Raw genomic sequence first — 27,962 nt, 5'->3', positions numbered from 1 at the left:
TATATTAAAATATAAATTAAGTGTTTTACTGACACAAGGATTCATTCATACCACTTGGCAGGTGAGGATGAGGGTAGAGGAAGCCTGAAAGAATAAGGAAAAACTTCCACATAGAGAAAAGTTAAACTATAACTCAAATAGAGCTTATGAACCTTAAGAGTCAGGAACCAAAAAAGCATTAAAAATAATCAACCTAAGACATCCCAGGAGAGGTCGATTTTACCTAATTCACCAACTCAACTTTTGAACCAAAGCTGTTGACAGAAAGTGTTCTCTGACCTCTACGGTAGCAATATCACATTTATTCATAATACCTATTTGGAACCCATCATAAATAGGCTTCTGAAATGTAGTTCTTCAGTTTCTGGAGAGTATTTAGTCTCCTCAATTAGGTTTTATAGCTCCAGTGTCTCTGTCTGCATAGGTAAAGTGGCTTAAAAAATGTTGAACAAATTAAACAGAGCAAAAGATGCTCTGTACACAGAAATTTGCTCTTCAGAAATTTACATACCAACCCAAGGAGCCTCTGCAGTGTTAAGTTCTCACTTGTTACTGTGGAGCAAAAGCTTTCTAGGTACTAGTTAAGGTAGGACAGTGAACTAATGCACCTTTGTAAGACCATTGATTCTCTATGACGTGATCTAGAAAATAATATCATCTTTTAAATTCTTTAGGTCAGACACAAGGATCCTCGTCCCTGTTATGGTTACCAGTGGCTGTCGATAGAACACAAAGAAGCTGATCACACTGCTAATCTTGTATTCTCCCTAAGCAAGAGTTTTGTCCACCTAGAGCCCATGCCTCGTGAACTGCCCTGTGGCCAAACTCAGACAATCCAAGCACATTATATTCTGAATGGACAGGTCCTGCAGGAGCTGAAGGAGCTCGTGTTCTATTATCTGGTGAGAAGGAAGGCCACTCCATTGACTTATCCGTAGACAAAAGCCCTCTGTGGGGCAAGAAATTATGAAGTTCTTTAGACATCACTACTTTGACTTATTACCCATGTTCCTCCTGAAAGTTTGACTTCTCTTAGGGCTAATTATTGCCAGCTGGAACTCAATAAAACAAGCATAACACATGAAGGGCAAGACATGGGGTATGAGATTTCTGTCAGGCAAGTCATATTCCTTTTCCTTTCCTTTTTCGGCAGATAATGGCAAAGGGAGGCATTGTCCGGACTGGGACACATGTGCTGCCTGTGGAACAGGGAGAAAGTGAGTATTTCCACAATTCCACATTTCTGCCCCAACTCCAACATATTCAGTGTTATGTTGCAGAAATACCAGAAATAGTTTCAAATAAAGAGAGATGATTTCCATCTGACTCCAATAAATGAGAAGTTGAAAGGGGAAAGAATTGGTCTTTGTTTGTTTGGGTTTTTTGCCCTTTATCAAATATTTATTTTCTTTTCCTTCAGTGTCTTCTGTTTAGATTACTTAAAATGCTGATGCTGTTGTTTTAGAATCTATGCTTATTCCAAATTTTCAAAATTTTCAAGCCATAAATATTCATGGAGCTTCTTCACACAGGTACCGCCCTCTAAGGAAGTTTCAAAGACTTCTTACAAGAAAACTATCAGTGAGCTAGTCTTTTAATAGTCTTCATAGCAATGAAAAGGCACCATCGTAGATTTACTTACAGAAGCTTAATGCAACTTATAAAACACCTATGTGGGCATCAAAAAACAATTATCAAAGGAGCACAGTACTCCTCTTTAAAAAAATACAAAATTTGGTTCATAGAAAGTTAAATAAAATATAAGGATAAATACAATGTGTTAGTGGGGGATCCCTGGGTGGCTCAGTGGTTTAGTGCTTGCCTTCAGCCCAAGGCATGATCCTGGAGTCCTGGGATCAAGTCCCACATCGGGCTCCTGCATGGAGCCTGCTTCTCCCTCTGCCTGTGTCTCTGCCTCTCTTTCTCTCTGTGTCCCTCATGAATAAATAAATAAATAAATAATCTTTAAAAAATACAATGTGTTAAACTCTTACTCTTATATCACATACCTTCAGGTTCTATTTCCCTTCTCTAGTGTGAAATCTAGATCAAATAGTAGCCAAGTGGATGTCTCCATACCCTCAGATAGCATCAGAACTTTATATAGATGAGCTAAAGTTGAAAATTGGTGTGAAACCATTATATGATTTGTAAGAGAAGAAAGCCCTTCAATAAAGTTTTTTCTAAAGCTAGAATTCTGGGGGCACTTGGGTGGCTCAATGGTTGAGCATCTGCTTTTGGTTCAGGTTGTGATCCTGGAGTCCTGGAATCAAGTCCCACATCAGGCTCCCTGCAGGGAGCCTGCTTTGCCCTCCACCTCTCTCTCTGTGCCCCTCATGAATAAATAAAATCCTTTTTAAAAATAAAGCCAGAATTCTTAGTGGTGTAGAATCCTTAGAGGTAAACATTTATTTATTACATCTACATTTTCTTATACCTGTTATACCAATTAGTACAAACAGTCCGTAAGCAGACCAGGCTCCTAAAAGTGGCTCTGTGCAACAGGGAAATTTCATGTCAGTCCTGGGGAGTTGTCTAACCCATAATCACTTCCTCATTCTCTCTGTGCTCCAGTGAAAGGCCATTTTTCCATGTCAGTCCCCGTGGAGTCAGACATTGCTCCCGTTGCTCGATTACTCATCTATGCCATTTTACCTGATGGGGAAGTAGTTGGGGATTCTGCAAAATATAAGGTTGAAAACTGTCTAGCCAACAAGGTAGGTTTTTTTATCATAAAATTTTCAACATTTAAAACTAAAAGTTGCTATTACTATCAATTATTTTCTGTATGTGAACACTGGGGCCAGAGGGGTTAAATGAATTTTCCAGAAATTTTCAGCAAGGTAATGGCAGAGTCCCACTAAGAAGCCATATCATAAAAAAAAAAAAAAGAAGCCCTATCATTTGACTCCTAGTTCAAAATTCCCATACATTGTCTCTTACTATATGATACAGTTCAGAGTACCTTGCTCCCCCACTATGAAATGTTGGAAAACCTGTAAGCAAGTTTTTAAGACTACTAAAGAGCCCAAAGAAAAATGCAAGAGCATCTAGAACCATTTACATTCCACCTGTACTTGATAAACACCTTCCCATGTGCCAAAGGTAAAAAAAAAAAAAAGGCATCTCAAATGTAATAACTTATAAGAATAATTAGATATCATTATAATGGTTCAACTACTTCTTGAGAATCAGAGTGAAGTGTAGGGGACAAAAAGCCTCAAGGCTCACATAGCGCCAACCACCACCAAGTCAAACAAAGTGAATATGCATTGAATGTGAGGAACACTCAGGAAATGCTTGTGAATGCACAGTTAAATCAGGACTTTTGTTTTTTCTACCACCATCCCCAATTCCACAGGTGGACTTGAGCTTCCGGCCAACACAAAGTCTCCCGGCCTCACAAGCCCACCTGCAAATTTCAGCATCTCCTCAGTCCCTGTGTGCGCTCCGAGCTGTGGACCAAAGTGTGCTGCTTGCTAAGCCAGAAGCTGAGCTGTCCGCTGCCTCGGTGAGTTCCCCGCAGCTCCCCTGAGTTAGGAGAGGCTGCACCAAGAGCTCAGAACGAGGAGAAATGCTTACCTGAGTAAGATACGATCTATTAAAATTATCTTTCTCTAGTTTAGAGATTTGATCTCCTTCATGGGCACTTTTTTGATGAGAAATATATTACATTTGAATACAAGATTTATATGTATTTACATAATTTATATGCCTATACACATATATATGTATATGTGTGTTTATATATGAATATCAATCAATCATGCACCATTCAAAGCCCCTGAAATCCTTGAGCTCTAGAAATTAGTAATAGGTATTTTCAAACTAGTTGCAATATTTGAAAAAGCCTAACAAAAGTGGTGCACTTACCTGCACTAAAACGGATATGAAATATCAAATTTCTGTTTTTATAAGAATTATATCAAACACCGTATGTCCCAAGATGAAAACAATTTCTGAAGGAAGATATACATTGTCTGATGAATAAAAATTTGGAAAAATGAATTATGATATCATAAATTATATTGATGAGTGAAATCTGTTAAAAGGTTGGGTGAGTAGAAGAGATAGCACAAGCATATGCTCAAGTGGAATGAGGAGAAACAACAACACATGCTAATAACAGTTTGCATGTATCTTCAAATTTTTAATATGCAGCCAACTGAAATAACCTCTTACTTACAGGATTTATTTTTTTCAGTCTCAAAATTTTACAAAGGGAAATTTATATTTTACTCCCTAAAAAAGGAAGTTATAAGAAAATACTTTTAACTTTTTGGTCCTTCCAAATGGAATTTAATTGAAAATATTAGAATTCTTCTCAAGAGGGACACCTGGGTGGCTCAGTGGTTGAGCATCTGCCTTTGGTTCAGGATATGATCCCAGGATCCTGGGATCTAGTCCCACATCAGACTCCCCACAGAGGGCCTACTTCCCCCTCTGCCTATGTCTCTGCCTCTCTCTCTCTGTATCTCTCATGAATAAATAAATAAAATCTTTTTTTAAAAAAAGAATTCTTCTAAAAAATACAATTCAATAGTGGGAACAAAAGGGATACATGGAAAAATAACATTTTATGTTTATACAACATAATTTGGTAGTTCTCAGGGAGGTTCTAAATTATAAGGATAGATAAGATAGACTCTCTTATTCATTTGTCAATAAAAAAGCAGAAGCTTTCAGGTAATTAGTAGTAGGCCTGGGGTAGAAGACTAGCCCAATCCACCCAAGTCTTGAGAGTATTTTACTAATGAAACACTTTGCTCTCAGTAACATAAGTCATCCATTCAACACATTTTTAGTGCCTGCTGTGCTCTAGGTGTGCCCACTGTTTGTTGAACTGCTGGGGATCTAGCAGTGAACTACTCAAAAGACAAAAAGCCATGCTCTCATGGAACTTATATTTCCATAGATGGGATAAACAATAATACATAATATGCTTTGGAGAAAAAAACATACAGGGGAGATAGAGAATAGTAAGAAGGAACTACTTTTGAGAAAAAGCATTTAATTTCATTATACTACTTACTTGGTCAAGCAGTTTTGAATTTCTCTGAATATAATTTCTCTGTGCTCTATCAGCATTTTTACATCTGTCTTACTCTTCCCCTTCAAATTAATTTGAAAGCATCATTTTGCTCTATTTTATGTACTGGGTGAAGCTCTGGAGCATTTTGTTCGCATGAATAATACCTAAGAAAATACTGTCCTGTCCTATATAGAGGATATATACTTATTGATGTGCCAATTTAGAACAAGTATTCAATAACTCTGGTACACACTGGGTCAGCTGCTAACCACAAGGAGAGACAAAACTATCATTGTATTCTATCATCCTAAAGTTTTATACCATGTCTTAACTATAGCAGACATCAACTTATCTCAAGAGAGTTTTAGTTTTAGTCTAGTGTTTGCCTCTGAACTGTGTAACAAACTATCATGATGCTTGGGTACAAAGATGGGAATGTTTTAATTGTCTTTTCCCTCTAAAACTGTTCAAAAGAAATAGGTTCAAAATCATCTCTATAGGAGCACCTGGGTGGCTCAGTGGTTGAGCATCTACCTTGGCTCAGGTCATGATCCCAGGGTCCTGGGATGGAGTCCCATATGAGGCTCCCTGCAGGGAGCCTTCTTCTCCTTCTGCCTATGTCTCCACCTCTCTCTATGTGTCTCTCATGAATGAATAAGAGAAATCTTAAAAAAAATCATCTCTATAAATTACTGAAGCAATAATGGTGCTCAGACAAAGACTGGTTGTGATTATTTTTTTCTTTTCTCTTTGCCCTTAAGAAGAATAAGCCACAAATAAATTTGTCTTTTTGTCATTTGCATTTGTACAGGTTTATAACCTGCTACCAGTGAAGGACCTCAGCGGTTTCCCTGGGAGCTTAAATCAACAGGAGGAAGATGATAGAGACTGTGTCCATCACCATAATATCTATATCAATGGAGTCAAGTATTCCCCTGTATCAAATACAAATGAAAAAGATATGTATAGCTTCCTAAAGGTAAACTCCTTATATTAGAGATGGTCCATTCTAAACATTTACAAATATTATATATAAAAAAGTATTTGTTGTAATGCCTTCATGCCATAATTGAGAGTAATGGGACATAGAGAGGTCAAGTGACTTCAAGGTCACTAATAGTAGCAGATCTACTAATAGCAACACAGCCAAGGCTAGAACTTTTTGGACTATTAAGGTTTTTAATTTTTTTAATTTTTCCTGAAATTCATTGCCTTGTGTCATTTATAAATATCACATATATAAAATATTACTGTTAAAAGAGTCTTAACATCAGAATAAAATTACCTCCACAAGTATACCAATATCACTTCTACAGATATGAACATTAAAAGTTCCACATTAAGCTAATTGGATTGTGAAATTCAATGAAGTCTGTGCTTATATAGATTTTATAATAATTATGTACTGATTAGGTAATAATTTCCTTTGCAGGATATGGGCTTAAAGGTATTCACCAACACAAAGATTCATAAACCCAAAGTATGTGAACAGCCTGAACACAAGATGGCGCACTCATCTCGAAGACTATTTGCTTCTCCAGGTAAAAAACTAATAAAAGTTAATATACTGAATCAAATAAAAGAACTTTTTAAAAGATAAAATGTGATAAAATTAACAAAAACGGCCCTGTGATTCAGATATAGTAAGGTTCTTTCTCAAGATCATAAAGCAATACAAACCCCAAAACTCTGATTGTGTCAATAAGCAACGCTGAAAAGAATAAAAGGCCAGCTATGGAAAATTTTCTGAGAAGTATAGTAATGTTGTGTGTTAACTGCATTTCCCATTTAAAAAAGGAGGGCGGTGCCTGGGTTTAGTCTGTCAGGCATTTGCCTTTGGCACAGGTCATGACCCTGGGGTCCTGGGATCGAACCCGAGTCAGGCCCCCTGATCAGTGGGGAGTCTGCTTCTCCCTCTCCCTTTGATCCTCTCCCTGCTCATGCTCTCTCTCTCTCTCTCTCTCTCTCTCTCTCTCAAATAAATAAAAATCTTTTTTAAAAAAGAGAGAGATGCAGTATAAAAGAAAGGATTAATTCTGATTGAGCAACCAGGAAAGTCATTCATAATGAATCTGCCTCTGGTAAATGGAGATGTATCACTATGCAAGATTGAGAAGGAAAGATCATGTCCAGGCAGAGGATCAATATAAACCAAAACAGAAATGTTCACAAGTTGGGACTACATTCTCACCAGTTAGGTAAGGAAACTCTTTAACATCCCCAAATTATCAGCCAATATTCATGTCAAAGTCACATCCATTTGTCAGTGAAATGGCTGCTTTACTGGTGAATCAGATTGTAACCAAACATTATTTCTAGTCTGATATTGTCAAATCATGGTGGAATATAGATTGAGTACAAACTAAAATTTGTCAAATATCAGGAAAACATTCAATGAAAATTAACTGATGATGTGGAATTTAAATATTATTATATATATTTTATTATGTATAAATTAAAGTCTGTCACCTTTAGAGTAGAATTTATAGAAAACTTGTGTATATACAAGTATGTATATATATATATATATATATATATATGCACAAATTTTTTTCAGAGAGCCGGCTATTGAATATTTACTGGCATACCGTTAACAGAAGGTAAATAGGCAAGAGAACCTGACTGACCTTTTGGCACATTGTGGAAATAATGAATTTTTTTATCCTTGATCCTTCACTCCTTTAACTTTCTGAGACCCATTGTCATCATGTCCGAATACGGTGTTTCTTTGATCTCACAGAGGAACACACCAAATGGACACTGACTCCTGCCCTCCTCCCAACCCACGTCCTATCTCTCTTCTCTTGAGATAATGCACAGTAACCGCAGAGGATTCCTTTTCTACTCCCCAGGCAATCCCAACTCTTCCTGCCTCTAGGTGTCTGCTCTCTGCTTGTGATTCTCTTCCCACAGCTCACTTAGAACTTAATCGAAGAATACAGAATTCACCTAAAATATCACCTCCTCAAAGAAGCTTTGCCTGAACACCGAAGCATCCTCTCCGGGTTCCTGTCTATTCCATTACCCTGTCTATATATTTTGTAAAATCTATTACAATCTCTTTATCTTTATATTCATTATTTCTGTCTCCTCTCTTACCCACCACAGTAATATCTGAATTGCAAAGAGCCCATGAGCTTACAGACATGGTCCATGTTTCCGAGCCTCTCACCGAAACTGTGCGAAAGTACTTCCCTGAGACGTGGATCTGGGATTTGGTGGTGGTAGAGTAAGCAACTTTCTTTATATGTAAAACGCAACAATACAGACTTCTCACCATTTTCCATTTTTAGCTAATTTTTCAATATCCAAGTATTTCTTTTAGATATATTGCTGTTTTCAGGAGGGGTTTAACATAAACACTTCTGCTATGAGAGTCTCACTATTCTATTTATATCAGAGCTAAGAAATTTTGTATACATTTAATCCTAAGACTTCCAGAAAATGGGAATAAAGACTACATATGACCAGTCACTATACAGACTAACACCTATAAGAGATCCTTCCCTGGCCAACAATTTTGAGTTAAATACAGAATCAGTCAGGCCAACTACACACTGTAGTAGTAGAATTAAAGCTTATAAGTCTGCTCTCATTGGAAAAGTATTTCAAAGAGCAAAATTTAATCTCAGATTACATATTTAGTTCATAATGATATTGTCTACAATAGATAATGCTATAATTATATGTCAAAACAGGATTTCGATACTAACTAGAATTGAAAACAGAATTGGAAGGAAAGGACTCCTTCTATTTTCCAACTTTAAGCCTTGGTTATACTCTCCTTCATTGCTTTTTCTACTAAGTGCATTTAAGTCATGACAATAGAATTATTTATAGGGATTCTCTTCCTGGAAAGGATTTATTTAACTGTTTATGTTCTATTCTTCGCATCTCTTTCCTCCCCAGCTCATCAGGGGTGGCTGAAGTGGAAGTGACAGTCCCTGATACCATCACGGAGTGGAAGGCAGGGGCGCTCTGTCTGTCCAACGACACTGGACTTGGTCTCTCTCTTCCCACCTCCCTCCAAGCCTTCCAGCCCTTCTTTGTGGAGCTCACAATGCCCTACTCTGTGATCCGTGGAGAAGCCTTCAACCTCAAGGCCACAGTCCTCAACTACCTTTCCAAATGCATCCGGGTAAATACCTCTCTGTTGTACACTGAACACAAAGTGTAACAGCCAAGTAAATTTAAAATTGCATTTTTTGAAATACAAGTGTAAGATGTGCTCACCCGAGAAGTAATACTCTCAAAGATATTCATATGGTATAGAAGCTATGGTTGATAATATTTCCATATACTTGCAACTTAAAACAAACTTCTGACCCTTACCCCAACCCCATAAGGTTAGGAAGCTTATGCGATGAAGATTTCCGACACAGTGATAAAAAATCAGCGCACTTCATTCTCATGTCTTAGATCCCCCAAGCTTTTGAAAAACTTCTACATTTCAGATATTTAACTTTCATATATCATATAGCATTAATTATAGTAAGCCTTACTTTAAAAGTTATGTGTAAGTATTTGATCTCCACCAAAACTATAACCATTTGTAAATCTTATATACTCTCCTGGGAGACCTGAGGGAATGGTCAAGATCCCAGGCCAGAGAAGTACAGCCCTCACAGGCAACATGCCATCATGACTTTTCCTCATCTCCTGTCTCACCCCATGAAAGAGTAGTTATCCAAAAATACAAAGATTTTGATGTCAGATCCACTGTAAGGTAGTCGCTCTCCATTTGAATCATCTGAAGTATTAGGCAACCTAAAATCTAATCAATCCCCCAATATACATTATTTCAAACCATTCTCCCTTTGGTCACCTTCTCCCTGTGATCTGTCTCTGTCTCACATGTGGTTTCAGGTTAGTGTGCAACTAGACCCAAATCCTGCATTCCTAGTACAGGAGAAGGAACAAGAGTCTCATTGCATCTGTGGGAATGGCCGGCAAACCGTGTCCTGGGCAGTAACGCCAAAGGCTTTAGGTAAGGGACAGTCTCCTAGGGACAATTCTTTACTCAAGGATTATATATATCAGGGCAGGTCGGTGGCTCGGTGGTTTAACGCCGCCTACAGCCCAGGGTGTGATCCTGGAGACCCGGGATCAAGTCCCACGTCGGGCTCCCTGCATGGAGCCTGCTTCTCCCTCTGCCTGTGTCTCTGCCTCTGTGTCTCTCATGCATAAGTAAATAAAATCTTTAAAAAAAAAAAAAAAAGGATTGTATATATCAGTAGAATCCTTATATCTAGTGCTAATTCCCTCAGACAAAGACACACACACACACCATGGTAGAGTATTTTGTCCTTTGTCTTTTATTCTAGGATGTCTAGACTACCCTCACTTCCTTTACCTCCATCTATCGCCACCTTGGATTTCTAGGATCACTAGTCTCTAGTTGATGCTCCTCCCATTCCTGTTCCTCTGGTTTTATAAAACAAAAAGAAGTTACAAAGCATTGAACACTTACAAATCTTGAGGTTTGGAGACATGGAGAAAGGAGATAGTGCTCATCTATACTGACCATTTTTTAGGAAATGTGAATTTCACCGTGAGTGCAGAGGCACTGGAGTCACAAGAGCTATGTGGGACTGAGGTGACAGTGGTCCCTGAATATGGAAAGAAAGACACCATCATTAAATCCCTGCTGGTTGAAGTAAGTAAGCCTACCCATTTGATAGATCATGGTGAGCCAATAAAAACAACGGTGAGTCAAGGTTCCAAGTTTTAGGTAAGGGCTAAATAATCACAGAATTTTTCACAATATTTTCTTTTCTTTTTTTTTTTTTTTACTTTTTTTTTCACAATATTTTCTCCTCTCTCTTTCTCTATCTGTTATCTCTTTCTCCATCTTTCTCTCTTGATATTTACGTAATTTTTCCTCACTTTCTCATCTATCAACCTGTCTCCTTCATATTGCTTATACTTACAGATTTGTTTATGTAATGCATTTGGAAGTCAGCTCCAATTCTTCTCTTCACTATTAAGAAATTTTGGTTCTGCTATCAATATACCATGTCTGTTCTCATCTCTGCCTTTTCCTTCTTTCCCTAAAGCCTGAAGGACTAGAGATGGAAACAACATTCAACTCCCTGCTCTGTGCATCAGGTAAGAGTCATTCATCTCAATTAAAATAGTATTGTCTAAAGTTTCTGTAACATTTTAAGTTCAAAGAATTTTGTATCTTATTCCCACACTTCCCTATGACTTAAGACCCAAAGAACCATCAAACCATTTGATAAACAAGGCACCTGGTTCTTAGAGAAGCCACATAATTTGATCAAGAGACTATCCCTAGCCCATGCTTCTGAGTCTTTATCAATTATAGCACCTGTGCAAACACCCAAATATCTTTCTGACCAGTATATGATGTGGCTATGTAGAAAGTAAGTAGAATCAATGAATATTGCCAAAGGGAATGTTTCCTTGAATATTTAGTATTACAATATATGAGTAGCTGAATTCAAACCACCCCAACATTCAGTTTTGCATAGCTAACAGCATTTGATAACAGGACCATGCTATGTCCTGAAGAAAGAATTGTCCTAGTCTGTACTATTATTGTAGTATCAATATTTGTTTGATTCTACCTTGTACCTCATGCTCTATCAGTCATTTGAGAAGAGACTAAAGAAATTCACAGCAGAAGATATAACTTTATCTTGATGGAGAATTTTCTAGTCTAAACAAAAACACAGAAACTTACTACACTAAGAAAGTTAACAACACACACACACAAATAAAATTAAATAATAAATACTTAACAACACAATGTATTCTCAACTCAAACAATGTCAAATCAACATCATACATGTGTTGCCTTTCTGTCTACGTCCTAATTTATGTTTATTATGCTTATTGTACTGTCAAGATTTCAAATATATAAAATGTGTTCTAAAACCTTAATTGCCTGGTTGTTTAGCCTTATTTCAACATTCGAGTGAATTTACCACCAAATCCTTTTATCATGGCTTCTCTTCCATTCCTAAGTTCTTCATTTTGATTTATTTTGATTTATTTCTTATGTATCTAGAGCATTTAATCATTAAGTAGTTCTATTAAAATTAATTTAATTACCCATGTACTACAAAAATACATTCTCCTTTGCAAAACAAAACAAAACTTCACACTAATGGCAATCTTTTTCTTTTTTTTTTTTTTGGCAATATTTTTCAATACTTGAATGATCATCCATATATGTTTAGAAATAATATGCACAGGTGAATTTGTTTATATACATGTGATTTATGTAAATGTTATAAGTTTCATTCTATAACGTCTATAACTAAGTAACATTTTAGAACTTGCTACTTGGCAACCTGACTTAGAAATCTAACCATGTTAAATTACAGAACTAGGTAATCCCTTTAAGTCCCTTTTTATGCCATACTACCAATATATTACAGTTCTGATTGTTTTTTTCGGCTATTCCTCTATTTTTTTAAGTATTTGCCAGACTGAATGATTGAATACCTCCTTATCTACAGATGCAAGTATATTTAAGGTAGATACCAAATGTGAAATTCATAATTAAGAGGCGACATGTATATTAAGTTTTAATAAACCTTTAAAGACCTTTTTTATTACCTAACACGTTAATATTCCCACCTTTATATTTCCCTGCATCATCCTCATCATCTTTAACCATCAAAGTTTTAAATTTTCCTTGAAAAATTTGGATGAAAAATATACTGTTTTTTCAAACTAATCACAAGTGAGGATGAGCTTATTTTTACTATTTATGAACATCGTCATATTCTTTGACCATTCAGGTTTTAATGGTTTGTCTTTTTTCTGATTCATCTGTATGACGCTGATTCTTTATCTACTGAATAAGTTGTAATTTTTTTTCACTTGGTGATTTGTCTTTTACCTCTGTGGCATCTGTTTTCTTACAAAAGTTTTTTTGAGGTAATGTAAGAGAGTTTTTTAACATACAAATAATATATGAGTAATTTTATTATGTATTTAATTGTGTGGTTAAATTTAAATACACATTGCATATATTAACATAATAACATAATGCATACAATTTGATGAGTTTGGAAATAAGTGTACATCTAAGACTCTTTCCATAATCCATACTATAAACCTATCCATCACCTCCAAAAGTTTCCTCTTACTCTCTTTATTATCATATTTTTATTGTGTGATGAGACGACTTAATATGAAATCTATCCTATTGGCAAGTGCTTAGGTTACAATATGGTTAATAGTAGGCACTGTTCTGGAATGCAAGCTGGTGCAGTGACTCTGGAAAACAGTATAGAGGTTCATCAAAAAATTAAAAGTAGAGATAACCTATGACCCAGCAATTGCACTACTGGGTATTTACTCAAAAGATACAAATGTAGCAATCCAAAGGGACACCTGCACCCCACTGTTTATAGTAACAATGTCCACAATAGCCAAACAATAGAAAGAGCCCAGATGTCCTCGACAGATAAATAGATAAAGAAAATGTGGTGTATATATATATGAATATTACTCAGCCATCAGAAATATAAAATCTTAACCATTTTGCAACAGCATGGGTGGAACTAGAGGATATTATGCTAAGAGAAATAATCAGAGAAAGACAATTATCATATCATTTCACTTGTGTGGAATTTAAGAAACAAAACAGAGGGGACACCTGACTGGCTCAGTCAATTAAGCATCTGCCTTTGGTTCAGGTGTCCTGGGATGAAGCCCCATTTGGGGCTCCCTGCTCAGTGGGGAGCCTGATTCTCCCTCTCCCTTTGCTGCTCCTTCTGCTTGTGCCTGCTCTTTCTCTCTTAAAAAAAATTTTTTTAATCTTAAAAAAAAAAAAAAAAAAAACACAGGATCATAGGGGAAGGGAGGGAAAAATAAAATGAGATGAAATCAGAGAGGGAGACAAACCATAAGAGACTCTTAACTATGGGAAACAAACTGAGGGTTGCTGGAAGGGAGAGGGTTGGGGGATGGGATAGCTGAGTGACAGGCATTAAAGAGGGCACGTGATGTACTGAGCACTGGGTGTTATATACAACTGATGAATCACTGAACTCTGCCTCTGAAACTAAAAATATAATATATGTTAATTAATTGAATTATAATTAAGTCAATAGTAGGCATTGTTCTATAAAAGAGATCTCTACAACATAATCCTCCAACATAATCGAAATTTTGTACCCTCTGGCAAAAATATCAATATTAATTTCATGAGCAAGGGGATGCAGCATGAAAATACTACATTTTTCTTTCATTGTCCTGAAATTTACCAATACTAAAATAACAGTAAATGTTTGCCTATTAGCAGCAATTTTTTTTATTTTCAGTAAGTCATACACTGTTCATCTTCACCCCCACTCCATGTCTAGGGCTTCCATAGAAATACTACCTTCATAGCTGGTGAAATTTGATGGCAGTAAGGCAGAGCATTATTATAAAATTCAGGAAATTTCAGAGATTTTTCCTTTGCCTATGTATACATTAGGAGTTTTTTCATAAAACTTGTGATTAAGGAGGTTAGGGATAGACACTAAACAGATCACCTTACATCTCCTGCCAGTCACAGGATGACTACAGCAGAGTCAACCTCGTGGGCACTTTGTAGCCTTATGGAATGCACTCTACATGCAGGGGAAAAGAGGGATGAGGAAGGAGAATTTCTGGAAATCTCAGAATCCTGTCGGTACACATTTAAGATACATATATTTTTGAATGCAGGAATATTGTAAGGAGGACAACTTTTCAGAAGTGTAAGTGTAAGTAAGACACAGTTCTGGATTCTTGGTTTGGAACTCTTCAGGAATATATATGGTGGAAATAATTTTCATTATTCCTCTAGATGCTGAGGTGTCTGAACAATTATCTTTAAAGTTGCCAAAGAATGTAGTAGAAGAATCTGCTCGAGCCTCCATCTCAGTATTGGGTAAGCTCTGGCCCTAGTGAATTATTCTACTACATTGATAGTTTTTACTATATTTCTTTTCCATAAATACTTGAAATCCCAACTATAATGTCAACTTGATTCTCCTCTCCTGCTTTGGATTGCTCCCAATCATACTTCTGTCCCTGGACAACTCACACTTCCTAAAAATCTTCATTTTTCAATCTTCCTAAAGTGATTCATTTCTTCTTAATGATTCTGATAGATTATAATATATAAGCCTCATGACCTCCCATCTCTCCAATTCCCTAGGAGACATACTGGGATCTGCCATGCAAAACATACAGAATCTCCTCCAAATGCCCTATGGCTGTGGAGAACAGAACATGGTCCTCTTTGCTCCCAACATCTATGTCTTGAATTATCTAAATAAAACACACCAGCTGACTCCAGAAGTCATGTCCAAGGCCATTGGTTACCTCAATACTGGTGAGTGATTAAATGAGTGAGTGAAGACTTCTCGGTGTTATTTTAACAATAGATTGGATTTCCCAAAAGACTTGAATTACTTAATAATTCTATGATATGTTAGCTTATCAGAGGACCATAGTTACTATGATAATGCTATAATAATTAATTTTGTGGTTATTATCCAGTGTCCAGTCTCTAATAAAGATTTAAGAACCTTGTAACATAGGACAGCAAAATTTAAGAACTATCATAAGAGAGACCAAGGCATTTTAGTAATTTCTCTGGCCACAACGCATACAACCTATCATATTGTTTCATTAACCTTCCATTTTAGGTTACCAGAGACAGCTGAAGTACAAACACCGTGATGGCTCCTATAGCACCTTTGGAGAGCAATATGGCAAGAATAAGGGCAATACTTGGTAAGGAACAGACAGTTTTTTTGAGATCCTATTTTTGTACTAGCTCTTTCACAATTATATTCCTTGTAACCTTGTCAGATATGTATTATTAAACCTATAGCTGGTTATAATAAATAATATACCAAGAGTAGCAAGGTAACAAACAGAGAAGCTGACATTTAAATACATGTATGTTAGATTGGTCCCCAAAGTTCATCTTGTTAATAAAAGGTATTCTTTCTAAATAGTTTTCTTTTTGTGAGAGAGAGAAAGAGTGCACATGAGCAGGAAGAGGGGCAGAGGGAGAGAGAGAATCTTAAACAGGCTCCATGTTTAGTGCAGAGCTTGACTTGGGGTTCAATCTAATGACCCTGAGATCATGACCTAAGCCAAAATCAAGGGTCGTACACTTAATTTCAGGTGATTAACTGACTGAGCCACCCACACACCCAGAAATAGCTATTTTTTTAATCGTTATTTTTTTCTAAAATAGCTCCCAGTTTTTTACTATATGGCCAGTGACTGTATCATATAACTTCTAGGTAAACCATGTTAACTTAGTTTTTAGTATGTTTTTAGATCATACTCATCTTGACTACAAATAACTTCAGTAATTTATTCCTTTTTTCTGAAAGAAATGAGGAGGACCCAGTGACATGAAACATTGTTTTAAAATCCCTAAGGCAGGGCAGCCTGGGTGGCTCAGCGGTTTAGTGCTGCCTTCGGCTCAGGGCATGATCCTGGAGACCTGGGATCGAGTCCCACATCAGGCTCCCTACATGGAGCCTGCTTCTCCTTCTGCCTGTGTTTCTGCCTCTCTCTGTATATATCTGTGTCTCTCATGAATAAATAAATAAAATCTTTATAAATAAATAAATAAATAAATAAATAAATAAATAAATAAATAAAATCCCTAAGGCAGGGACGCCTGGGTGGCTCAGTGGTTGGGTGTCTGCCTTCAGCTCAGGTTGAGATCCCAGGGTCTTGGGATTGAGTCCTAAAACACACTCCTCTTAGGGAGCCTGCCTCTCCCTCTGCCTATATCTCTGCCTCTCTTCCTGTCTCTCATGAATAAATGAATAAAATATTTTTAAAAAATAAAATAAAATCCCTAAGGCATGGGGCACCTGGGTGGCTCACTCAGTTAAGCACCTGACTCTTGATCTCAGCTCAGGTCCTGATCTCAGGGTCATGAGTTCAAGCCCCTTGTTGGGCTCCACGATGGGTGTGGAGCCTACTTAAAAATACATGAATAAATTAAATCGCTAAGGCAAAGCAAAGCGGTTCACAGTTATTCAGTTTTCAATATAAGAAGATTCTGTCGTCTACAGATGGAAATCTCTAGAGAAGAAAAATGGCAAACCTTACTCAGATAAGTAAAACTAAGTAACATCAGAAGTACTTAGACTCTCTGTAGCAATGAGAAAATGAGTTAGCAAGGAAATACTAGATCTAGCAGATTAACCAAGCAGTCTAAAGGAGATAGGAGTTCCAAATACACAGGAATGCCTGTCAGGTGACTCACATCAATATAAACATGTCATACGAAGCCTTTACTGTGCCATAGTTATAAAACTATTGTAACAACAGAAATATCATCATCTCCTTCCCCCTGCTCAGGCTCACTGCCTTTGTACTAAAGACTTTTGCCCAAGCTCGAACCCATATCTTCATTGATGAAGCACACATCACCCAAGCCCTCATGTGGCTCTCCCAAAAGCAGAAGGACAATGGCTGTTTCAGGAGTTCCGGGTCTCTGCTCAACAATGCCATTAAGGTGGGGTGTTCTCAGAGTTAGTTTCGATTTGTCCATTTACGATGTCTACAGGGATGAGAAGAAGTAATAATGTAGGAATTCCTTAGGAAAGGTAACTAACATAATTAATTAGTTAACTAATTAATTACTTAACTAATTAATTGATTAATTTTAAAAGCCTGGATAGTACCAAGAAAGAGGGGATAGAACTTAGGTTGATTGGGATCATTTGTCCCCTGGAGATGAATATGAGTAAGGATAAATTCCAGGACACAGTAGAATGCAAAGAGCCGATCAAGAGCATTCTCAGAAGTTAAATTACTCAAATCCCTCTCTCTTGTTCACCGTTACAGGGTGGAGTGGAAGACGAAGTGACCCTCTCTGCCTACGTCACCATTGCCCTTCTGGAGATTCCTCTCTCAACCACTGTATGTACCACCTCATTCCCTCACTGAGCCATCATTCTGGATGCAATGAAACTGCTGCCCTGCTCAGAACAATCACCCTACTGAAAATCATGTCCCTTTATGCCATGCTGGTGTTTCCCAGGTCAACTGAAAATTTGGCCAATCCATTAAGAAAGATTTACACTATCCCAGTGAAGCCTCTAAGCTATTTTTCCCCTAAGACCTCCCACTACTGCCATATACACATGCAAAATGAATTCTAAAAATCTGGCCTGTGTGTCCACCCTATGAATGTAATAATAGATAAAAATATTTTTCTCTCTATCCAAAAGAATGAGAACAGATGGACACATGCATTTGAAAAATGATCTGTGTTTACCTAGGAATGTTAGCATCCCTATTCACATAGCTTGGTTGCCTCCTTTTTTCTCTTTCCTCAGCACCCTGTTGTCCGCAGTGCTCTGTTCTGCCTGGAGTCAGCCTGGAAGTCAGCAAAGGAAGGACCCCATGGAAAGCATGTCTACACCAAGGCACTGTTGGCCTATGCTTTTGCCCTGGCAGGTAACCAGGAAAGGAGGAGAGAGATACTCACCTTACTTAATGAGGAAGCTGTGAAGGAAGGTGAGTACACATCTGAGATCCTCTCCCATCCCCCATTCTCTATATCCTCCCACACCTACCTCCTGTGATTCCTTGCACCCCCTCTTCTTTTGTCTATATCATTAGAAAATCGGGGATTTCTCTTTTTTTAAGATTTTATTCATGAGAGACACAGAGAGAGACAGAGACATAGGCAGAGGGAGAAGGCTCCCTGCGAGGAGTCTGATGTGGGACTTGATCCCAGGACCCCGGGATCACAACCTGAGCTGTAGGCAGATGCTCAACCACTGAGCAACCCAGGTATCCTGAAAATCGGTGATTTCTTAAGCAAGTCACACATCAAAAGATAAGAGGCAGTATACTCTAATAGTGAGAAGCTCAGCCTCTGGAGACTAGCTCCAAAACGTTTTACCTATGGGACCTTGGGCAAGTCACTTAACTTATTTGTGTCTCAATTCCTTCATCAGTAAAGTGAGGATAATAATAGTATTTACCTCACAGGATTCTGTCAATATTAAGTAAATTAATACACGTGAAGCACTTAGTAGACTATATGATGGTACATAGTAAGTGCTATAGAAGTATTACCCATTATGATTACAATAGCTGTTCTTTTTTTTTCTTTAAAGATTTATTTATTTATTTATTTATTTATTTATTTATTTATTTATGATAGACAGAGAGAGAGAGAGAGGCAGAGACACAGGCAGAGGGAGAAGCAGGCTCCATGCCGGGAGCCCGACGCGGGACTCGGTCCCGGGACTCCAGGATTGTGCTCTGGGCCAAAGGCAGGCGCTAAACCACTGAGCCACCCGGGGATCCTCCACAATAGCTGTTCTTAATATTCACCCAATCCTTACCTGGTGCATCATATCATCTTAAACATAAGAAAGGGCTGAAGGAAGTCACTCACAAATAAATTCTGGTATTTTATGTTCATTTCACAAGTCTGATCATGCTGACAAATCTATTTGTATTCACACAATATTTCTATGTATACACTGATCACAGACGGATCAAAGAAATAGAAAATAAAATGCAAATGATAATATTTTATCCAAATAAATCATATTCTACCTTTTTCCCTTGGTAGTGCCATTAATTGCTCATTTTTAGGGATGCTAAAAATGGGTGGCTCAGCGGTTTAGCACCTGCCTTCGGCCCAGGGCATGATCCTGGAGTCCTGGGATCGAATCCCACATCGGGCTCCCTGCATGGAGCCTGCTTCTCCTTCTGCCTGTGTCTCTGCCTCTCTCTCTCTCTCTGTCTCTCATGAATAAATACATAAAATCTTTTAAAAAAATTGCTCATTTTTAAAATGCACTGGGAATATTTCAGATATATAAAAATGCTCAAAGAATCATTAGCAAACCACTTTATACTTTCCCCCCAGCTGAAGAAATACAAAATTACCAGTACAGGAAAAATTCCCTGTGTACCACGCCCACCCCCAGAGGTAACCATTACCTGGAATCTAGCGTTACAATTTCCATGGATTTCTTTATTTTTACTGCATATGCATTTCTAGACAACATTCAGAATTTTTACGTGTTCTTCATCTTTAGATAATCAGTATTACACCTTTCAGTATTTCTGCATCTTGTTTCCTTGTCTGCCTTTTCTTTTTTAAATTCAACATTGTACTAATAGGATTCCCCTCTATGAGTGCCTGTAGTTCATTATGTTCACTGCCACATGATATATTGCAATATACACATAAGCCATAATTTATATTAAAGAGTCTCCCCACCTGGATCTTTTCTTCTTTTTGTCGCTCCTGCAAACCATGCAGCAGTGAACACTTAATCAACATGTCTCCTTGAGCCTATGTGTGAGTTTCTCTAAACTATCCTTCGAGAAGTGAATTGCTGATTAGTAGGCTAAGCACATCTTGCCCTTTGCTGGATATTCCCCGCTTGCTCTCCCACAGCAGTGTCAATCAGTTCCCATTATTTCACACCTTTGTCAGCCTTTGGTATCTTAAGGATTAGTTATTTTTTCTGGCCTAACGAGGATGAACTCTAGACCTTGGGTCATCTGTGATCATCACAAGAAACCGCTATAGAAAAATTTATAGAAAATTTAGCAAAGCCCAGATAAGGTCTGGCTAACATCAGACAGAGGAAATCACCACAATCGGTGAGGGCACTTGCTCTGCAATTTCTCTGCAACAACCCAACCATAGCAACCATTTGAAAACTTGGACGACTGTGGGCTTCTGACTCTGGCAAATCATCTGCCTTAGGCTGGCTGAGACAATCCAAGTCCAGATTTACACAGAAGAAAAAGCATCTAGATCGGGTTCAAGAGAATATGATTGGAATGTATCCCTCACTTCAGCTCTGGTTTAGGTACTTTCACCTTAAATTAAATAAGAATATGTAGTCACTCATACATCTCTTTTTCTCATCTCCAGAGAGTTCCGTCCACTGGGAGCGACCTCAGAAACCCAGGGCACCAGTGGAGCGTGTTTACCAACCCCGGGCTCCCTCAGCTGAGGTGGAGATGACGTCCTATGTGCTCCTGGCTTACCTCATGGCCCAACCTGCCCCGACCTCAGAGGAGCTGACTTCTGCCTCTCGCATCGTGAAGTGGATCACAAAGCAACAGAATTCCCAGGGGGGCTTCTCCTCCACCCAGGTCTGTGTTTACCAGAACCTTTTACTTCACCTTTAGGTAACAAAGTTTTGAACAAGATATAAAGACATGCAAGAAGAAAACCTGAAGTTGAGAATAACATGAAATGAAAATATTATTAGTATTCAGGGATGGTGAGAAATAAGGAAAAATGCCTGCAATTCTGGCATCCTATCCCTGTTATCATCATGGCCCCCTCTTCCCAATAAGAACTTTATCTTTCTAAAGAAACAGGACCCTGTATGCAATGGTCAGAGCAGAATGAATTAAAAAAAAAAAAAAGAATCTACCTTCTGGAATCTTCTGGAAGTTCTAAGAGCACCTTCCAAACTGTTCCCAGGAACGCTACTCGAAACCCACTAATCTCTCCTTGCAAATGTCTCTATTTGTAGGTCCCCTTTAACTGGCTTGTTGTAAAGCTGACACATTTTATGCTTCCACTAGTTACCTCTTACTATACAAACATCTGTTCACCAGGAGCATGAAGAACTTTCTTTATTGTACCAACATCCTAAGCCTAACTATATAATCTTATATATAAAAAAATTCATCAGTATGTAGACAGCAGGAAGTTTCTTCTTCAGAGAATTTAGAGGTTAGCCTATAGGGTAAACCTCAAAGAGAAAGAGAATATGACAAAATGGCATCTCATCTTTTGTCCATAGTACTTAATCTCTTATTTTTCTATATGAATGGAAAAAACTGAATACTTTTATTAAAAGCTATTCTTCCTTAGAAATCTATTATTTAAAGACTGTCATTCAGATTTGAATGCTGACGAGAATTGAGAATATGACATGCAGGGACGGGGAATCCAGACTTCCAATAAAAAAGAGAGCCAAGGACACCTGGCTGGCTCAGTAGCTGAGCATCTCTCTCTGGCTCAGATTGTGATCCCAGGGTCCTGGGATCGAGTCCTACATCAGGCTCCCCACAGGGAGCCTGCTTCTCCCTCTGCCTCTCTGTCTCTCTCATGAATAAATAAATAAAATCTTTTTTTTAAAAAAAGAGAGCCAAAAAATTCCATAAATCAAGAAAATAATTATAATTAAGCATGACCCCAATGATGACTGCAAAGGACCTTGGATTTTCTCAGGCGCTTACCTCAGCAGCAGAGTAGAGTTTAATCTGGAGTGAGAGCCAGACTGAACTATGGTTGGGTGGTGGCAGATATGACCACGATTATCAAGTAACACTTCTTAGGCAAATAGCTAATGCCAGTAAATGATTCCCATTCACATATATTTTCCACATTCCATATCCCACAATATTTATAAATAAAGATCAATTTTCTGAGAAATAAAGTAAGCTTCCAAAGCATACAGTCCAAGGCACACATGTGAATGTTATGGGTCTGCTATCTATCTAAGGAATATAACCAATCTTGAAATTAGAACTCCAATATTTAAGTAGTGAGGGAAGAGGAAATCAGCTAACATGGGCCTTTGGGCCCTCAGTAGGTTACCATGACGATGCAGGTTCTCTCCCTCATCTCTTCCAGGACACAGTGGTGGCTCTCCAGTCCTTGTCCAGATACGGAGCAGCCACTTTCACCAGGACTGGGAAGCCAACCCAGGTGACCATCCAATATTCAGGGACATTTTTCACAAAATTCCAAGTGGACGATGACAACCGCCTGTTACTACAGCAGACCTCATTGCCAAAGGTGCCTGAGGAATACACCATGACGGTGACAGGAGGAGGGTGTGTCTACCTCCAGGTGAGACTCTTGGGGACATGGGGCAGTGTCCACATAACTGTTCTCACCGAAAACTCCTCTAACTCAGCAAATGATAGGGCAAATCAGAGAAAGAGTTGAGGAAGTTGGGAGGGGTGCCGGTGAAGAGAGAAACACAGATTTTTGTCTCTGATGTTCCACAGACATCCTTGAAGTACAATATTCTTCCAGAAAGGGAAGAGTCCCCATTCGCTTTGGAGGTACAGACTCTGCCCCAAACTTGTGACAGACCCAAAGCCCACACCAGCTTCCATATCTCGCTGAATGTCAGGTGAGACTTCTGAATTAATCATCTCATAGATATAACAACCAGTCCTCTTACTGGAACTCCTCCCAAAGCTGAGCAGTGTGGCAATAAATGGTTGCACTACATTTATTGAAAAAGCAATGTGTCCTCATGCTCATACAGAACTTCTCCATGGTGGGGTTTATATACATCGTACATCGCCTGCCTCCAGGATCTATGATTGTCGAACCTCATTATTTAAGGATTAATTCCCCTCAACAGTAACTAAAAACAGAAGAATATTAGCCCTTGCCTCTGACCTGAATTCCTGATTTAATTCTGATGTAATCGATTCATTCTCTGATTTCATTCTATTGTAATGAAATTCTATATTATCTTTGCTCTATCCAGGGCAGAGATGGAGAATTCCTGAAAAGTATGAATAGAAGGAAGTAGTGACTCTCTAGTTAGAATTACTACTGGCAATAAATAACTCTCAGGTTATATACAAAATAATCAATTTGGGGGGAACATACATATATATGCAGCAGTATTCAAGTAGCTCCAGGGCTTACCAAAAAAATGTGTCTGTCCACAAGAGTATTCTAGCCTTGATGGGGATATGATTCAGGAAAAAAAAGTTAAAGTATACGTAACAAATAAGTGGCAAAGGTTAGAGATCTCAGACCCAGCTATGCATCACTTATTGTCTTAAATTTCAGAGGTTGGAGTCCACACCCTTGAAGTCCTGATTCATCAGGTCTAGGGGACAGCCTGGTCTTTGTGGCTTTAACAAGTTCCCTGGAGACTCTAACGCACACCGTCGTCCACATAGGGTGGATATTTAGGGAGACTTCCATGTACCTTTGAAGGCTGTAAGGGCTTGCTACGGGCATAGAAAAAGAGAATATTTAACAACAGAGAAGACCCTAATTCCTTTCTTCCCTAATTCTTCAGTTACACCGGGAGTCGTCCTGAATCCAATATGGTGATTACTGACGTGAAGATGGTATCTGGCTTCATTCCCCTGAAACCAACAGTGAAAATGGTAGGTCTAGTATAAGTTCAGGAGGCTCTATTTTATTTGATGTTTTAGGTATCTTCACACTAAGAAAATACTAAAATACTTTAAATCACTTCTGATTTAAATAATACTTTCTCCAATCTGAGAAATATAATTTAACATGCTTGTATACTAGGATTTTTGGTGTGGGTTTTTTTCCTCATTAAACTTTGTTTTAATGAATCTCAAGATTCTGTGACAGATATTTGGTCAAGTTGTTCCCATTAAAAAGTACTTATTTTAAAAACTAATAAATTAAAACACACACACACAAATGGTCCACAAAACATTCACCCTTCCCTCTGAAGGTTTTCTGAGACATTTTCATCATTAACCAGTCTTCCTTTTAAACTTAACTGTCCAATTGAGGCAGAGTTCTGTGGTCATTCTTCCACAACTGGTTAAGACTGGGATAATATAATATTAGGTATAATATTCATTTAGCCTCCTGAGCTTCTGGGCAGATGTGGTGATCTTGCCAGCTCCAGCAGCCCTTTCATCCATTGCTTTGATACACCTAAAGGGACTGTTTCATGTTACAAACAGCTTTTCTATGAGCCACATCTACTAGAAGGTCAGCAGGTTCCCACTTTTCATGGAGCTTAGACTCTTAAGAAGATAAAGATTAGGGGCGCCTGGCTGGTTCAGTAGGAAGAGCATGATCTCATCATGGTCCCAAGCCCCATGCTGTGTATAGAGATTACTTAAATAAATAAAACGTTTTTTTAAAAATGAGATAAAGTTTATGCACCAGTAGAAGAAAAAAAAAACATGAAAATGACAAATAGACATTAACTGTAATTATTACAGAAGTTCGGAGAAAAATGAAATTGCTGTAAATTAGAGAAAGCAAAATAAAGTTTAATAAAAAACAGCCCTTCACAAAAGAATAAAATGTAAACTTAACATCAAAATATGGGGAATTCCCAAGTTTCGGATATTTATTTCACTCTTCTTCAGATGTATCAACTTTATGCATAGTCATGTGCCATACTAATATCAAACCCTGCATCCCATGCAGCCCAATTATCTTTCAGTTTTTAATTTGAAAACATTACCCTCTTCACTTACAAAAATCACTTGAAGAAACTTTCCTCTTAGGCTTAATTTGGTAATAACAATTCTTCTTTTCTCTGGTTTTCCCAGAGGTTTCATCTGTTTATTAACATTTGTGATGTCTTACTTTTCTTCAGCTTGAGAGATCTAGCCATGTGAGTCGAACAGAAGTCAGCAACAACCATGTGTTGATTTATCTGGATAAGGTGAGAGCCCTGCCACTCTAGTAGCAAAAAAATACAGATAATAATCTCTCTAAGAGGACTATAATAATCCTATTCTAAAGGACGTGAATGAAGGCATTTTGGAGACATCACCTCCATGGCAAAAATTTGAGCATTCTAATATTAATTCCAGTAAATATTCTTCTCTCCTTTATTCACATTTCATGTGAAACTATGGGAAGAAATAGCTTATTATAATTTTGGGGTGTAAATCCTTCCAGAATGTTATAAGCAAAAAATTCTCTATACAATGTGTTTGTTATGTCCATAAGCTATTTTGAAGCTTTGAGTAATATAAGGAAGAAATCCAATGGTAAATCCAATGATTTCTTCCTTCTATTATTATATCAACATCAATTATTATGTTGATGTTGATATGTCAATTATATATTATATTTCAAATACATCAATTATATAAATGACATCTCAATTTCAACAGCACATCAACAGTATAAAAGGGGAAAATACTCATTTCAGCAAGGATGCACCATAAAATGATAAGATGAGTTGACCAATAAACCAATCTCATTTTATAGTTATGTGTTCTAACATTATTTATTCATATATTAATGGACATTTTATTTTACAAGTGTTTTGAAAGTGTAATAAGGCTGTAACAATCGACCTTTTACATTACTTTTTAAGTCAACACAGTATTTCTACAAAATAGAGGAGTAAAACTATACAAAATCACTGGATTTGTAAAAATGAACATTGCCATTGCCATTCAACCAACAAAAATCATATTATCATTCACCCATTATAAATAGAATGCACATACCAGCATTGATAGGAGTATATGAATTGTTTGAGTTATTTAAGAAAAATTTAGGGAATTTCAATTTTCAAGCACCCTGGGAGCTTTCTATAAAACTTAAGGACACCATTAGTTGATAAAAAGGTTTTTTTTCTTGTGATGCCTGCGGTTAAGCATCTGCCTTCGGCTCAGGGCGTGATCCTGGAGTCCTGGGATCGAGTCCCACGTCGGGCTCCCTGCATGGATCCTGCTTCTCCCTCTACCTATGTCTCTGCCTCTCTCTGTGTGAGAGAGAGGTCTCTCATGAATAAATAAATAAAATCTTTTAAAAAAAAAAGTTTTTTTCTCCCCAGAAGTAGATGAATAATTAAACTCATTCAAAGAAGAGAGAAGAAAGCTTGTCATCTCCTTTTGCTTTCTAGGTGACAAATCAGACACTCAGCTTGTCCTTCATGGTTTTGCAAGATGTCCCAGTAAGAGATCTGAAGCCAGCCATAGTGAAAGTCTATGATTACTATGAGACAGGTGAGTATGAACAACTTTCACTTAGAAATTAAATTTCTGATCACAAGAATTTAGATTTGAGAAATGTGTAGGGGCAAATTATTACACTAATTATTCTTACTACTTCATTTTGTTTCCATCAAGTCTGATTCTTCTCTGTCTTCTATACATTCATTGTAGAAACTATCTTATCGTGTAAATACATCAACTACTAATAGAGACCACCTGTGGGATGTTTCATTCCCTTTTCTTCAGATTAGTTAACTATAAGACAACATGAGACTTAAATAAGTATAACATTTGAACTGTCTTTCAGAAGTTAGGGGAAAGAGAAATACAACATATTGTATTTGAAGAGTTAGCAATATAAGACAGCAAGCAACACATCAAATGGATGATACTTATGTTTCTGATACAATTCTTCCCATAATAAAAGATTTTTTAACTGACTTGCATCCCATAGATGTTTTCTTTCCCTCTCACTTCACCTAATGGTTTTGTTTTGATTCAGATGAGTTTGCAATTGCTGAGTACAATGCTCCTTGCAGCAAGGGTAAGTAATGCACACTCTTTCCAAATGCAGTCAGACCCGCTTGGCTTGTCTCTCACATTTCCATAAAATTCTGGCTAAATATTTTTCATAGACATCATCTTGCTCACAGTGCAACCTATTATAGAAAAACGCATTTACCGGGAAAGGGCCGCTGATGGGCAAATTTCAGATAGCTCATAGGTTTATTTGTTGGATACTTATAAGTAATAAATCTCATTTCCCACTGTGCTAATCAGGCTTCCTTAGGCAGTATGCTACCCAGACCTAAGGGGAGGAATATTCACTGTTCAGGAAGCCCAACTCCATCTTGATTCTCTCTTTTTTCCACTATCACAGATCATGGAAATGCTTGAAGACCATGTCAATGAAAACCTCTTTGCTGGTGTCCTCATTCCACAGACTAAGGAACTTTTGTGTCTATGAAGATTTGAGGAATAAACTTTTTTTTTTCTGGTCAGTTGTTATCACTGCTTCCTCATTCACACAATAGACATTTATTACATTTTCATATAATTCCCAATAGAATTCTGAGATTAAAAATTCATAGCAATCAAGGGTTGAGGGACTTCAGAAAATGAAAAACATTACAGTGATGGTGGTCTATAAGTAGGCTTCATTAGGGGTTGCAGGGAAAGTACTGGATTATTTGCTGTAAGAATGTGAAGTATGTTTGGTTACAGG

The 27,962-nt window shown here is 37.6% G+C and overlaps 1 protein-coding gene across 1 annotated transcript in view; it reads left to right on the top strand.

Annotated features, from left to right (window-relative positions):
- A2M (alpha-2-macroglobulin) overlaps window positions 1-27,738 on the top strand; it is a 41,210-nt gene extending 13,472 nt beyond the window's left edge. Inside the window, exons 12-36 of the mRNA XM_041736281.1 lie at window positions 675-902; window positions 1,154-1,217; window positions 2,575-2,717; window positions 3,362-3,511; window positions 5,844-6,011; window positions 6,465-6,573; window positions 8,141-8,261; window positions 8,942-9,170; window positions 9,899-10,019; window positions 10,567-10,688; window positions 11,089-11,140; window positions 14,847-14,930; window positions 15,201-15,377; window positions 15,694-15,781; window positions 17,381-17,537; window positions 17,870-17,944; window positions 18,364-18,544; window positions 20,940-21,163; window positions 22,662-22,880; window positions 23,042-23,169; window positions 24,082-24,172; window positions 25,381-25,449; window positions 26,647-26,749; window positions 27,240-27,281; window positions 27,618-27,738. Of these exons, the coding sequence (XP_041592215.1) occupies window positions 675-902; window positions 1,154-1,217; window positions 2,575-2,717; window positions 3,362-3,511; window positions 5,844-6,011; window positions 6,465-6,573; window positions 8,141-8,261; window positions 8,942-9,170; window positions 9,899-10,019; window positions 10,567-10,688; window positions 11,089-11,140; window positions 14,847-14,930; window positions 15,201-15,377; window positions 15,694-15,781; window positions 17,381-17,537; window positions 17,870-17,944; window positions 18,364-18,544; window positions 20,940-21,163; window positions 22,662-22,880; window positions 23,042-23,169; window positions 24,082-24,172; window positions 25,381-25,449; window positions 26,647-26,749; window positions 27,240-27,281; window positions 27,618-27,634 (3,162 nt within the window). The 3' untranslated portion in view covers window positions 27,635-27,738. The remainder of the gene's footprint in view (window positions 1-674; window positions 903-1,153; window positions 1,218-2,574; window positions 2,718-3,361; window positions 3,512-5,843; window positions 6,012-6,464; window positions 6,574-8,140; window positions 8,262-8,941; window positions 9,171-9,898; window positions 10,020-10,566; window positions 10,689-11,088; window positions 11,141-14,846; window positions 14,931-15,200; window positions 15,378-15,693; window positions 15,782-17,380; window positions 17,538-17,869; window positions 17,945-18,363; window positions 18,545-20,939; window positions 21,164-22,661; window positions 22,881-23,041; window positions 23,170-24,081; window positions 24,173-25,380; window positions 25,450-26,646; window positions 26,750-27,239; window positions 27,282-27,617) is intronic.
- Window positions 27,739-27,962: the final 224 nt, after the last annotated feature.

This window comes from Vulpes lagopus, chromosome 21, assembly GCF_018345385.1.
Source record: "Vulpes lagopus strain Blue_001 chromosome 21, ASM1834538v1, whole genome shotgun sequence".
Classification (NCBI taxonomy): Eukaryota; Metazoa; Chordata; class Mammalia; order Carnivora; family Canidae; genus Vulpes; species Vulpes lagopus.
Note: the sequence above shows the minus strand (reverse complement) of the source record. Positions and strands in the feature narration are given on the sequence as shown.